This window comes from Humulus lupulus, chromosome 7 (assembly GCF_963169125.1).
Source record: "Humulus lupulus chromosome 7, drHumLupu1.1, whole genome shotgun sequence".
NCBI lineage: Eukaryota > Viridiplantae > Streptophyta > Magnoliopsida > Rosales > Cannabaceae > Humulus > Humulus lupulus.
Window position 1 is genome coordinate 72,191,364 of NC_084799.1, and position 15,079 is coordinate 72,206,442.

Genomic DNA, 15,079 nt, shown 5'->3' on the forward strand with positions numbered 1-15,079 from the left:
TTGACTCAGTGTGAGTCAAGGGGTATATTGGGTATTTAATACATTACTGGGTTATTGGGTAATGGGAATAAATATTTGATGACATATTGGGAGTTAGTGAGATCAGGAGGGAATTCTAGGGATTTTGACTATTTTACCCTCGGAGGCGTTTTTGGGACCCCGAGCATCGAGATTTGTTTGAGGTTACTTAAGCTCGAAGTAACTTGTCAGAAACATAAAAAGAACGTTCAGCACGCTCTCTCTCTCTCTCTCTCTCTCTCTCTCTCTCTCTCCTGTTATCCCTTTTTTTCGTTCGTCTAATTTTCAAAGGAAACTTGAGTTTTAGGACTCGGATTCAAGCAAGGTTAGAGTCATAACGATTCTCGGAAAGATTATAATCTTATTAGCCAGATGATTTAGTGAAAAACGACATAATAAGAGGTAATTTAAGCTTTGAATTTATGAGTTTTCGTTTCCTGAAATTTCTCAAGTTTTGAATTTAGATTTTACGTTTTAAGGAGATTTTGAATGATTTGAAGCTTGGGTTTTGATGGTTTTGGGCCATTGAGATGATAGGGGACTTTGTTTTTGAGATTTCAGTATGTTTGGATAGGTTTTTGGAAGGTTTTAAAATGGGGGAAATAGAGTTTTATGGTTGTGTTCGTGGTTGGGCCGTGACCCTTTTCTTGTGTGCCGCGGCCCAGGCTTTAAGAAGCAGGTGGTTTTGGCTGTTAGGGAACCTTGGGCCGCCGCACCATTTAGGCAAGCCACGGCCCGCGGCGCAGACAGAGAAGGGGTTAGCCCATGTTCTTGAGCAGGCCGCGGCTTGGGTTTTTTTGGGGTTGCAGCCCAAAAGGGGAAAAAATGGCCAAAATGGGTTTTTAGTGATGGGAACTTAAACCTAAGGGGTCGAGATCGATCCTACTACCCAGTTTATTAGAGTTTGACATCCTGGAGGCTAGGACTCGGTCTAGAAGCCTTTATTCGCTCATTATTGATGGGATTCTATATTATGGTTGTGACTAGGTTATTGCTAGGGGCTCAGAATCAGGATCGTGCTCGAGGGTCGTTTATTGGTAACCTGTGCTTAGACCAAATGTAAGAAAAATGCACCCAATATGTAATACATGTGATTATGGCATGGCCTAAATGTTGAATATAGAATTGATCAAAGCTTGAGTCTCTGTAAATGTGCATGATTATGATTATGCTTGTGATTATGAATTAAGCATGTTGAATGTTTTATATTTGACATATGATATATGCATGTTTGCATTATCTTATTGAGAAAGGCTTGACTTATCAGTTAAGGACGACAATAGCACTGAGCACTGGTCGTAAAGCATTGACTTATCAGTCAAGGATGGCAATAACGCTGAGCGCTGGTCGTAAAGCATTGACTTATGAGTCAAGGGCGTAATAGCACGTTGAGCGCTGGTCGATATGATTAGATCTAATCAGGAGAGCGTTACACGCTTGTTCGACCCAATGGTCGTAGAAAACCAAAGCACTTGACTAGCTCTATGGCTAGCTACTCAGAGCTAAAGTGACTTTATGGTCATATGGCTAGGGCAAAAGGGGCCCCAGGTTGACTCTATGGTCATCTATTCAGAGCAAAAGGCCCTGGGGTGACTTATTAGTCCCATATCCTAGCATTGACGTATTAGTCAAGGACGACATTAGCACAGTGAGTGCTGGTCGTAAAGCATTGACTTATTAGTCAAGGACGACATTAGCACGGTGAATGCTGGTCATAAAGCATTGACTTATTAGTCAAAGACAACATTAGCACAGTGAGTGTTGGTCATAAAGCATTTACTTATTAGTCAAGGATGGCATTAGAACACTGAGTGTTGGTCGTAAGGCATTGACTTATTAGTCAAGCATGGCAATAGCGCGGAGCGCTGATCCATATGGTTTAGTCTAACTAGGAGCGCATTATACACTTCATCGACCTATGGGTAAGAGATAACTAAAGCACCAGGTACGCTGGGCCAATTCCAAGGCTGGTTATACAGAGGATAGGGCAAAAGGCCCCATGGTGACTCATTAGTCCCATATCCTAGGGCATTGAGCCATTATGATTCCATAATCATGTATTTTGGGCATTGGGCCCCGATATGATTCATTGATTGATTATCCAGGGCAATTGGTCCCATATGACACTGTAGTCATGTATATGATTGGTATGCATGTATGAGTAGGGTTATTGCTGCTAGGCATGCTTGTTATGATTTGGATATATGTTGTTAACTACTTATGAGCATGTTTAAGTTTTCTTGCTGAGCCTTGGCTCAAGGGTGCTATATGGTGCAGGTAAAGGGAAAAGAAAGTTGGATCATCCTTGAGTTGGAGAGCTTAGGTGACGATGTGCACATATGTGGCTGCTCGACCACCACGGCTGAGGGTTTAAAGAAGAATTAGGGTCAAACCCTATTTTGCCGCTTAGGTCGGTAGGTTGTAACTCTTTTATTGTAAATAACCTTTCAAATATATTTTGGGATCCCATGTATACGGTAAACTTTTTAGTGAAACTTTTGTGTCTTTGACCAAAACTTTTAACCCTAAATCATTAATCACATTTAGTTACACAATTATGGATAAATTCCTCATTTAGCGAGTTTAGCACTATTTAAAATACACGGTGTAACGGTCCCTGGGTAGTAGAGCGTTATACTAGAGGTTTACATCCAGGAGGGTGGTCAAAAAGTTCCCAAGTGTGATTTTGCGTGATGGAATCAATTTCGCTTCTTATGGCTTCCTTCCATAAAGGACCCTCGGTAGAGCTCACAACATCTTTATATGTTCAAGTTTCTGCCCCTACCATATAAGTTAGAAAATCTGGTCCAAAAGAATTTTCTATCCTTGCTATTTTGCTTCTTCTTGGCTCTACTTGGACTTCTTCACTCTCCTCTTCTATTTCTTGATCATGGATATTCTCATCCATAGTCTCAAATGTTCGTTTAGAAGAACTTGGTCCATCCCTATTAGGTTTGAAAGGAAATACATGTTCAAAGAACAATGCATTTGTAGATTCCATTATCGTATTCTTGTGGATGTCAGTGTTTTTAGACTCGTGTACAAGAATTCGATATGCCTTGCTATTTTACGCATAGCCAGTGAAAATACAGTCAACGTTTTTAGGACCCATTTTCATATTCTTTGGAAATGGTACTACCACCTTTGCAAGACACCCCCACACTTTTAAGTATTTGTAAGAAAGTAGCCTACCTTTCCAAAGTTCATAGGGTGTCTTTTGTTCTTTCTTATTGGGAATCTTATTTAAAAGATAGTCGGCCAATAAAATGGCTTCACCCCACATGTTCTGTGGCAATCCATAACTTATTAACATAGCATTCATCATGTCCTTTAGAGTGCGATTTTTCCGTTCTGCCGCCCCATTGGATTGAGGAGAATAAGGTGGAGTGACCTCGTGAATAATTTTGTGTTGTGCACAGAATTCACCAAAAGGTTGTACGTATTCACCACCACGGTCACTTTTTATCATCTTAACTTTCTTATTAAATTGGTTTTCAACCTCTTGCTTATAGAGAGTAAATTTCTCTATAGCTTCATCCGTGCTTTTTAGCAAGTATACATAACAATACTTCGTGCTATCATCAATTAAAGTAATAAAGTACTTGTTACCTCCCCTTGTTTGAGCAAACTTTAAATCACAAATGTCACTGTGAATTAAATCAAGGGGCTCAGTGTTTCTTTCAACCGTTTGGAACGATGACCTAGTTAGTTTTCCTCTACACAAGTTTCACACTTATGTTTGGAATCAATATTAAACGTGGGTATGTGATTCAAGTTAATCAGTCTACGCAAAATATCATACTTAACATGACCTAGTATACCATGCCATAAATTTGAAGAATCAAGCATGTAAACGGAAAAAGTAGTAGCATTATTATTATTAGTCTTTGGCTTAACAGCCATTGCATTCATCTTCCACATTCCCTCTTCTACATAACCCTTCCCAATAGGAACACCAGCTTTAGTCAGTACAATTTTTTGGGACTCAAAAACCATCTTGAACCCTTGTACGCTCAGCATCATTCCAGAGATCAGATTCCTGCGAATGTCAGGCACATATAGCACATTCTGCAGCTTGACACTCTTTCCACGCGTCATCTTCAAGTACACAGTACCTTGCCCCTTTATCTCAAAGGTTGTCGAGTTGCCCACGTAGATCTTCTCCCATTTTCCACCAAAGTAAGGTCGAAGAAGGCAGACTTTTTCTCATAAACATGACGAGTAACCCCAATATCGAGCCACCATTCCTTTGGATTAGCATCCACCAGGTTTATTTCAGAGACCACAACACATAGGTCTAGGTTAGTGACCTCTTAGGACATGGCTTCCACAACATTGGCCTCATTGCCTTTCTTTTTCGGCAGTTTACAATCTTACGATTTATGTCCCGTCTTGTTGCAGTTAAAGCACTTCCCTTGGAATTTCAGCTTCTTTGAAACTCCACCTTTTGGTCCTAGTTTGGACCCTAGCTTGGACTTAGGCTTCTTCCCCCTTGGAGCCTTTGTCATGCTCCACCATATTAGCCTTGGCAGCATTGAGATTTGAGGATCGCTTCTCAGCACTTTTTTTTATCCTCTTCAATGCAAAGTCTGCGAATGAGATCTTCAACACTCATTTCCTTTCGCTTGTGCTTTAGATAATTTTTTAAGTCTAGCCATGCAGGGGGTAGTTTCTCTATAATAGCATCAACTTGGAAAGACTCACTCAAGACCATCCTTTCAGCATGTATTCCATGGATAATCAACTGAAGAACTTGTACTTGGCTTATCACATTTTTGGAATCCACCATCTTGAAGTTGAAGAAATGGCCAACCAAGAATTTCTTGGCTCCAGCATCTTCAGCCTTGTACTTGTGGTCCAAAGATTCCCACAATTCTTTAGCCGTTTTCTTCACACTATACAACGAATCAGACAAGCCATTCAGAATATAATTCCTACAAAGGAATTCAGCATGCTTCCATGCCTCAACTGCATGTTGTGTTTGCACGTCTACTTCATCCTCTCCAACAGTGGGAGGATCCTCTTTCAAGAATCTCGCAAGACTCAATGTTGTTAAGTAGAATATCATTTTCTGCTGCCAGGTCTTAAAATTCACACCAGTGAATTTTTTCGGTTTCTCATTATGGCTCACAGGAACTGTTGGAACTGAAACTTGCATAGGTTGGTCCCTTGAGGATTGGTTCTTTGTGGTAGAAGCCGGAGTTTGGGGAGATCCACCAGTGCTTTTAATAGGAATAACATTCATGCTTTCAGCTATATCTGAACGGTGAAAAAAATTGCATTTTTAGCAATTATGTTTTAAGATCAAAAAATGAGAACTAGTAATAAGATCATATACTCGTATTGTGAGTATACATATGTGATAGGCAGTATACACAATATAAACACGAGGCATATAAATGCATATATTATTTCCATTGAATATTCGTACAAAAGGAAGTTTCATGTACTATACCTATATAATATTATATATGTTTATATATATTATTGTAATTTAACCTTAAAAATAAATATAAGTGTGCAAATGCGTGATGGGAAGTATATAATAAATGTGAAGCTAAAATATACATATGTATGCTTTTATGCAGGTATGCATGTGATTTAAAAAAAAATCAAAACATATACTAGACATATTATATAATCGGTGCAATAAAAGAAAAATTAGATACATTTATACACATGCTTCTATATATATATATAAATATTAATCTCATTTATGAACATGAATAAAATAAAGAAATAAGTTAATAAAATACATATAGTATGTATAAATATTGTACACGTTCTCATTCAATAAAATATTGCATACATATTGTGCAAGTAAATAAAATATGTAATAGATATTGTTCTCATTTATATATTGTATACACAAATATATATATATATATTTAAAATGAAACAAAGAAACAAATCATATAAAATGTATTGTAAATATCAAAATTAAAATAAATAACCTTGACAAAGAATCGGTGTAAATATTTAGTAATCAAGATATACATATATTAAACAAATTTGGCAGTGTAGAAAAATAATACAAATATATAAAGAAATTTTATCAATGCCAATAAAATTACAAAACAAAATTCCAAAATGGTTTTTGCTCTTCAACTTGTTAGTATTTTCCGAATGAGTTTAAGATTGTTAGAAATAATATAGTGGAGAAGAACGAAATATATATTAATATATTTAATTGAAGAATAGAAATGCAAAAAATACAATAGATTGAATAAACCAAAGTCGAGGCACGCGAAACGCGCTTTCCTTAAAGCAGATTGTAACGCCCTAATCTCTAGGGACCGTTACGGTGTGCCTTGTAAACAGTGTTAAACTCGCTAATCGAGTCATTTGGCCAAAATCGTGTAACTAAGTATGATTAGCGATTTAGAGATTAAAAATTTTGGTTAAGATATAACGTCTCATTAGAACGTTTACTGTATACATTGGCATCCCAAAAATATAATTTAAAAGCCTATTACAAGAAAATATTTACAACCAGCCGATCTAAGCGGCAAAACAAGGTTTAACCCTAGTTTCTCTCCTTCAAACCTCGACCGTGGCGGTCGAGCAGCTGTATATGTACACATCGTCACCTAAGCTCTCCAACTCAAGGATGGTCCAGCTTTCTTTTTCCTTTACCTGCACCACATAGCACCTGTGAGCCGAAGCCCAGCAACAAAACTCAATATGCTCATGCACAATCATATCATGATATCAAATCATATCTGGCATGCCTAGCAAACATAGCTTTATTCAAGCACGCAAATAAATTCAAACAATGATGGGGAGTCGAGGATAAGAAATCCTGCCCTCTTGATCGGATGACTATCAAGTCAATTCTAATCAGATGAGTGATTTAACACTAGAATTTCTGGTAAACCATACTGAGTGACCAACAAGCAAGTCACTACGGGGCTCAGTACCCAAAGCCATGCAAATGATGATCAGAATGATCATACAGAGCTTATAGCCTTGAAAAAATGAGTGAATATCACTTTGAGGTTCTTTTAAACCATAATGAGTGACTGACAAGCAAGTCACTAGGGGCCCGGTGCCCATTGCCGTGTAACTAGACCGTTACCTGGGCTTTCCTGCAATGGCTCTAATCAGATGAGTGACTGGTGGGTAAGTCACTAGCTTAAACAGATGAGTGACTGATGGGTAAGTCACTAGCTTAAACAGATGAGTGACTGATGGGTAAGTCACTAGCTTAAACAGATGAGTGACTGATGGGTAAGTCACACAAGCGCTTTTAGTTTTCATCGAACTTGAGGTCGGTCCGGCATGAATGCTCTTGTTGAGTCATCTCATGCATATATCGATTAGATCTAATCTTTTATCGGCCCTGCGTTCATGACGCTTATGCCGTTTCTGGCTCCCAGGTCGGTAACACACGACCAATGCCAAATCTGACTGATCAGGGCCATGCACAAGTAAGCAATGCTACCAAACATATATCCAAATACAGGGCATTCAGCATGCTTACTTAACAATTGCTAGCATAATCAAGTTCATGCATAAACACAGAGACTCAAGCTCTGAACAATCTCATATTCAATATTCATGGAATGCCCTAATCACATATTTCTCGTGCATCACATTTAAACATCCAACATGCATCAAGAATAACCATGCATGTCACATATGGGGTGCAGTTTTCTTACCTCTGGTTTCGAGCGAAAAACAACAATTGAACGACCCTTGAGAACGATCGATCCTTTAATCCCTTAGCAGTCACCTAGTCATAACCAAATAAAATCTCTGATTAATGAAAATCAACAAAGATAGGGTCTTGATCTAAACCCCACTCTCGGGACCCCGAAACGTACCCACACGGTGAGTAGATTCGATCCCGGGCCTTAAGGATTGAAACCCCGAGCCAAAAACCCTTAAAAACACTCAAAACGGGATTCTGGAGAAACAAAGTAGCGCTACTCAATAGCGCCCCAACGCTATACTCAGAACCCCAAACCACCCAAACAAATCCTGTGTAGCAATATAGCGCCCTCTGATGGGCGCTGTAGCGCTACCCCCAACCAGATGCTCCCCTGAAATCTCTTCCTTCGACTCCTTCAATTCTAACTCGATTCCAATGCTTCCAAACCCCATTTTGATGCCAAATGAACCCAAAAACCATCCTCACATGCCCCAAGCATCATAACCACAAGAACCCTAGCCAAAACTCCAACCAATTCCCAACTTTCCAACTCAAAAACCAGCTGAAACTTAACTAAGAAAACAGAGCAAAAGCAAGAGTTCTAGTGGCTAAAAACTCACCTCAATCTCAGCAACACACCATCTTCAATGATGGAGCATAACCCTAGCTTATCCCAGCTTGGTTCCTAAAAAATAGCTTGAAAATTCAAAGAGAAATGAGGGAGAAAACCATCGGGAGAGAAGGAGAAAATGGGACTCTTTTTTTGTAAGCTTCTACAGCCTTAATGGCTGATATAAATCTTTAAGGGTGAAAAGACCTAAATGCCCTCAAGTATAAAATAAAACCTTAACAGCCACCAAGGGCAAAATTGTCATTTCGCACATATTTCGTTAATCATAATTAACACCCTCCAATTCCCGCTATTCTCAATATTCTCACATACCAATAAATCATATGCCATTACCCTTTAATTCTCGGTAATGTTCTAATCATTAAAATCACCCCGAGACTCACCCCGAGCCCCGAACTTAAACCCGTTATGACCAAACCGAACACTTGCATTTCATGATCGTCTCATGCCGAAAGGCTAGAACAAATCCACATATAATGTGGTACCATTCATAACTCACCCACATGCACGAAAATACACAATTACGCCCTCAACGAGCCAAATTACCAAAATGCCCTTATAATTATAAATACACCCATATGCATGCATTTATTATCATATAATAATATAATTCACATAAACATGCATATGATCACTAAATAACACAATAATCAATTATGGCCCTCCCGGCCTCCTAATCAAGGTCCTAAACCTTATTAGGAAATACGGAGCATTACACAGATTTTCCTCCACTACCTAAACGGTGCTAGAGGATTCGTGAGCAACCACTTCCTAGGATACAACAACTATCAAGCAGGACGAAAGCACCACTGCGTCTGCTTAGGCGAACTCGAAACAAACCTTCCCTCTATTACCAGAAAATACTACAGAGATAGAAGAGAGAAAGAGACTAAGACTATTGTGTCTGATACTCTGTATCTGTGTGTCATAAGATGACAAAGGAAATCACATTTTATAGGCTTCATGGAGAGTTGAAAATATGTGAATCAAGTACATTAATACCCAAATATCCAACAAATCTAAAATCTTAGAGGGTGTTTGGCTCCTTAACTAAAAAACTCTTTTTTATTTTTAAAAACTAAAAACTGTTTTCTGAAAACAAGTTGGGGGTGTTTGGTGTTGTTTTCAGAAAACAATTTTTAAAAACAAAGTTACAAAAAACAGAAAATTTTGAGAAAAACAGAAAATTTTGAGAATAACAAAAAGTTGTTTTCTGTTGTTCAAAAAAAAAATTTGTCTATATTTTTTTTCTCTAATCATTTTTTTAATTATTATTATCTAACATCATTTATTGTCACATCATTTTCTCTTTCATTAGTTTCTCTCTCTTCACTTTCTCTCGCATAACTTTCTATCTCCTTATTTTCTCTCTCATCGCTTTCTCTCTCCTTACATTTTCTCTCTTCTCACTTTCTATCTTTTCATTTTCTCTTTCATCATTTTCTATCTCCTTATTTTCTCTTGCATCACTTATTATGTCATAATTTTTTCTCTCATTGTTTAATATATTCTCACTTTCTCTCTCATCATTTTTTCTCTCTCGTCATTTCATCTCTCATCACTTTCTCTCTATTCACTTCTCTCTCTTCACTTTTTTTCTCATCACATTCTCTCTCATTTTTTCTTGGATCAATTTCTCTCTTCTCAATTTCTATTTCTTCAAATTTTCTGTCCTTACTTTCTCACTCCTTATTTTTCATCATTTTTTCTTTCAGATCATTTTATCTCATTATTTAGGGTTTATATATTTTTGGACCCTGTGTTTTTTCCCATTACCTGTTTGGACCCCGTGTTTGGACAAATTACTTTTTAGACCCTATGTTTTGTAAAATTGTTAAAATAGAACCCTAAACCCGATTTTGGTCAATATTTTCTCAACTAAAATCACAAATAATTTACCAAACTAATAATTCAGAACAAAAATAAAATCATTCAGCTTAAAAACTGTGTTGTTATTTTCAATTTTTTCTTCATCAAAATTGAGTTTAAGATTCTATTTTAACCATTTTACAAAACATAGGGTCCAAAAAGTAATTTGTCAAAACACAGAGTCCAAACAAGTAATGGGACAAAACACAGGATCCAAAAAAATATAAACCAGATTATTTATTACAAACTTTTAAAACATTTTTCTCTTTGTAAATATATTTGTTAATTTTTTTATTTAAGATTTAAAAAAAATAAAACTAAAAATTTGTTTTTAAAAAAAATTAATCAAACACCTCTTGTTTTTTTAAAAACTACAAAAACTGTTTTCTGTTCTCATTTCTGATTACCCAAAGTGATTTTCTCAAAATCAATCAGAATTATTCAAACTATTTTGATAATATAAATTGTTATTCAAAGTGATTTTCTGACAATCAATCAAAATTAATCACGCAATACTTGACCAGAGTGATTTGCTAAAATCAATAAGAATAAAACACACAATATTCTAAAAATCTCATATTTAATCAAATTGATTTGCTTAATCAGGCATCAATTTCTCGGTCACTCAATTTTTTTCCACATTTATTTCCTGTTTAGTAGGAACTAAAATCATAAGGAAATGCAATTACATATTTCCACCAAGGGATAATTCCGAACTCACGGAAAAGCCAAGATGACAAAATAGAGATAGCTATGACCAATAAATTTGATAAAGTCAGATGAACCAAGGTAAAAAAAATCCAGAAATTTTAAGCAGCAAATAAGTTTTCGTTATTAACCATGTTAGTTCGCTCGTTGGTGTTTTGATGTCATAGCATATGAACATCGAAAAAAAAACAGAACACAAAAGGAGTTGCAAAGAGCAAAGGGTATTTACAAGCACCCGGCCCTATTATTGTTCATTGTTCAACCAGGGCAACCGAAGAGTGTCTGATCTTTGTCATCATCATCGTCGTAGTTGTCATCATCATCTAGTAACCTCCCTGAATAAAAGCATTCAACCGGTCAAGCTCCTGCCTATGTTCACTCACCACAGCTCGTACCACATCTCCAATGGACACCATGCCAATCATTCCCTTGTCATCAACCACTGGAATGTGCCTGATCCGATTATCTACCACAAAATATCAATTCCAAGATTAGATCATGTTTCTTACTTAAAAGAAATAAAAATAAGAAAACAGAAATCGGAAAATTCCAATATCAAGAACAACAAATGTACCAGTCATCAGTTGCATTGCACGCAAAACTTTGGTGGAAGGATTGACAGTGATAAGCTTGTTCTGCAGCCATCATGTCATAGCATTTTGAGCCACAATTGCATGATAACCATAGAGAAAAAGAAAAACAAACTTCGATATATCTAAATCCAGAGTGCTATGAATTCCTGCGATGGACAAAGAAACTTCTATGCACTATACCTCTTCAGTCATGATATCCCCGACCTTAGTGGACTTGGATGATCTTCCCTGCACTATGATCTTCCGCAGATAATCTGGAAATATACCATCAAACAAAAGACATCAAAAAATTAGAAAGTTCCAAACTTGGACTTCCAAAATCCAAACATTAGTAATAAGTTAATCCAGTATTTGCAACCTATATCAACAGATTCAAAACATGTGTGTGTCGTTACAGAAAAGCACAAGAAGTGTTTATTAAATGATATTAGTTCCAAGGTGCATCAAAAGAAGTTGGCAAACCTCTTTCTGTTATAATTCCAGCAATTGACTTTTCCTCTCCTGGTTTCACGACCACCAGGGCACCAACATTGTGTTGAGTCATCTGCAAAGAAGAGAATTACTCAAGTCTAGACACCAAAGAAAGCACATCTCAGACTCAGACAGATAGGGTTAATTGCAAGAGTTATTGAAAGGATCAAAATGGTGTCCATACCGACTTAACAGCCTCATAAACACTGTCATCTGTAGTGCACCATAGCCAAGAACCATCAGCACCTTTACCCTTCGATTTCATGATATCTGAAATAGTTGTGCTTTCAAAACCATGCTCTTCTATACGAGCAGTTGTAGTCGACTGAAAACGTGAAAAGATGGCAGGCTGCAACACTGGATTCACAAGAGATATACGTTGCAAAACAGCATTTTTCACAACATTTCCATTGGACAAAAATCCTCGAATAACTCCTTGCATTGTTACCTGCAGAGAGAGAGAGAGAAATAGGTAGGTTTTATTCTCAAGCTCTTCTATTCCATCCTCGCAAAGGTATAACAAGTGGTAAGTCTTTTTTTTTTCAAAGTGGCAAGTCCTTAACATCTGCGAAACAAAATATTATTGAAAATATACACTAAATAGTTCTATATTTCTTTTCTAGATTTAAAAAATAACAAGTACAAAAAAAAAGTAACATATGTGATGGAGATGTTAACAATAAATGCAATGATACAAGTTTATTCATTATGATCTTCAACAGATCTATATATCAATCTGTCATGATCTGCATTTATTTAGTTCTAGATTTACTCGAATGGTTTAGTGCTAAATAAATGAAATAAAAGCATATCACTTTCCTAAAGTATCCTTAATCCAAAAAGTGACTGGGACTATCCTCTAGTGAACAGAAAGCTAAAGCCTATAATTCATAACTTATCCTTAAACCAAATTAATGAAAATGCTTAATCAAATTAGATCCTTCAAAAACAACAAGTAATGGATTAAGATCGAAATCCCTGGCCCATGATGAAACAAACCAAAATCAATATCCAAATATAATCATGCCAAAAAAATACATATTAATATGTAAAACGCCAGAATCCAAATCCTTCTGGATCGGCACATCGTATAAAGAATCCGTTACAATAAATGATTTAAGTCATCTATTAATAATAAAACAAAAGTCACTTGAAGAGCAGAAGTTCCATTTCCATGAAACTATGATCCGAGTAAAATTTCATTTTCTGAATCGATTTCTCAAAACTCCACAAGTGACTGACAAAATCTTTTTATAGAATGCAGGAGAAATATATACATATAGAAATATATATACAAGCATTATTAGAAGAAGGAGAAGATGAAAAACCTGAGTGGAGAAGAAGAAGAAGCAGAAGTTAATTTCGGCTATGGATAAAGATAAGGAACCCTAAAGAAAAAATCACTGAAAAATGTGTACAGCCAAACCTTAAACAAACGGATGATCCCACCCACGCGCCAAAGTTGGCTTACGTGTAACCCAGTTTTTTTTATTTTATAATAAAATAAAAGTACAGAATCTGTGATGAGTGATATTATAAAAATATAGTGTTGTCCAAAACAAACTTATTCAGGGCGGGTGGTAACCGATGAGGATGGATAAGATGATAATATTAGCATCTAAATCTACTACTGATTGATTATTAAGACAATCTTATTTCAATCTCTTTTGATTATTTTTAAATATAATATGGATTAAGGGTCTGTTTTAGTATGAGGTTATAGATTAGTAAATTAATTTAAGTTTACATATTTGATATATAATAATGCCACATCAACCATCATTACCTCACCATCATTTCTCTTGACTTATACTCTTAAAAACTACCTACTTACCTGTGACAAGTGTCCAATCGCATACGTGGATGTCGATTTACATATCAGCCACCATATATTATTTATGAATAAATAATATTTTCGTACCGAACTTTTGATAATAGTAGATTATGCTCTTAAAATATACAGTGACTTAAAATATCTTCATAAATTATTGATATCATAAAATCGTACCTCTGGTTATAATTTACATAAAATAATTAATATTTTTATCTCATGTGCTTTAGTAAATGATATTGTTGATTATTTATTTTATAAAATAGATCAAAATAGTACATTGAACCTAATTTTTGTCAAAATAATTTCAAAATCAGGCCGCGAACATTATTTTGATATATTTTGCAAAACACGTTGTCTAAAATATAATTTAACAAAATACAAGGTCTAATTTGATTATTTTTTAAAATATTAGGGCCAATTTGAAATTTTTTCTACAAATAAATAAAGTAGAGCATCTACTAGAATGCACTTGTTGCCTTTTTTTCTTTTTATATTGAAGCTATCTCTATGGGTAAATGTAGGGGTGGCAATTCGTGTTATCGTGTCATAATCGTGTCAACATGATTATGACACGACACGATTAGAGTAAACACGTACACGATACGATTATTATTCGTGTCAGAAATCCAAACCCGTACACGACACGATTATTTTAGCGGGTCACACATGTCGACATGATAACACGTTTAATAAATTTGTCATTTGACACAAATCTAAAACTGAGACGATTAATACACAATTAAACGTGTAATGACACGACACGAAATTGACACGATTAACATAATATAAATAAATTAAAATGTTTATATAATCTTAAACATGTCTTAAGCGTGTTATTTTCGGGTTAAGCGGGTTGACTCGAAAATGACACGTTTAATAAACGTGTTAAACGTGTCGACACGATTATGACACGAAAATTAAATGTGTCACCCAAACCCATTTATTTCGTGTCGTTTTCGAGTTGTGTCATCGTGTCGTATCGAAAATTACCAGCCCTAGGTAAATGTCATTCTGAATTTTGTGTTGTGCAAAAGTTACTGATTGGACAATCTATTTTGTTAAATGATAATTCAGACTATACGTTTTGCAAAATGAATAAAAAAAGTACCGCTTTTGTTTAAACTTTTTTTTAATATAACCAAAATGCCCTTAGGTTTTATTAATTAATGAATTGATTAAATGATTAAAAATATATTTAAAAATGAGCAATACTAGACACACTTTCATATTGCACACAAAACTTACACACTATGATGTGTAATTAATCTCAACCATACATATTTTCAAGTGGGGTCAACATC

The 15,079-nt window shown here is 35.8% G+C and overlaps 1 protein-coding gene across 3 annotated transcripts; it reads right to left on the reverse strand.

The window, feature by feature from the left end:
- Positions 1-10,979: 10,979 nt before the first annotated feature.
- LOC133788280 (CBS domain-containing protein CBSX3, mitochondrial) lies at positions 10,980-13,504 on the reverse strand. Of its 3 annotated transcripts, none has more exons than XM_062225703.1 (6): positions 13,371-13,504; positions 12,129-12,392; positions 11,936-12,017; positions 11,654-11,727; positions 11,455-11,515; positions 10,980-11,346 (listed from the first exon to the last, which is right to left on the reverse strand). In XM_062225703.1, the coding sequence occupies exons 2-6, from the start codon at positions 12,384-12,386 to the stop codon at positions 11,204-11,206; spliced, it is 618 nt and encodes a 205-aa protein (XP_062081687.1). In that variant the 5' UTR covers positions 12,387-12,392; positions 13,371-13,504; the 3' UTR covers positions 10,980-11,203. The 3 variants fall into 3 exon arrangements, with proteins under 3 accessions (XP_062081687.1, XP_062081686.1, XP_062081685.1); XM_062225702.1 differs by having other exon boundaries at positions 13,273-13,428; XM_062225701.1 differs by having other exon boundaries at positions 12,129-12,509; positions 13,273-13,401.
- Positions 13,505-15,079: the final 1,575 nt, after the last annotated feature.

Bases quoted from the DNA above. Each gene is read 5' to 3' on its own strand.
- LOC133788280 (XM_062225701.1), bottom strand. From the start codon at position 12,509: ATGTTAAGGACTTGCCACTTTGAAAAAAAAAAGACTTACCACTTGTTA. The intron at 11,728-11,935 runs GTTTGCCAACTT...GTATATTTCCAG, and splicing joins TGGAATTATAACAGAAAGAG to ATTATCTGCGGAAGATCATA. The intron at 11,347-11,454 runs GTACATTTGTTG...ATTTTGTGGTAG, and splicing joins TGCAATGCAACTGATGACTG to ATAATCGGATCAGGCACATT.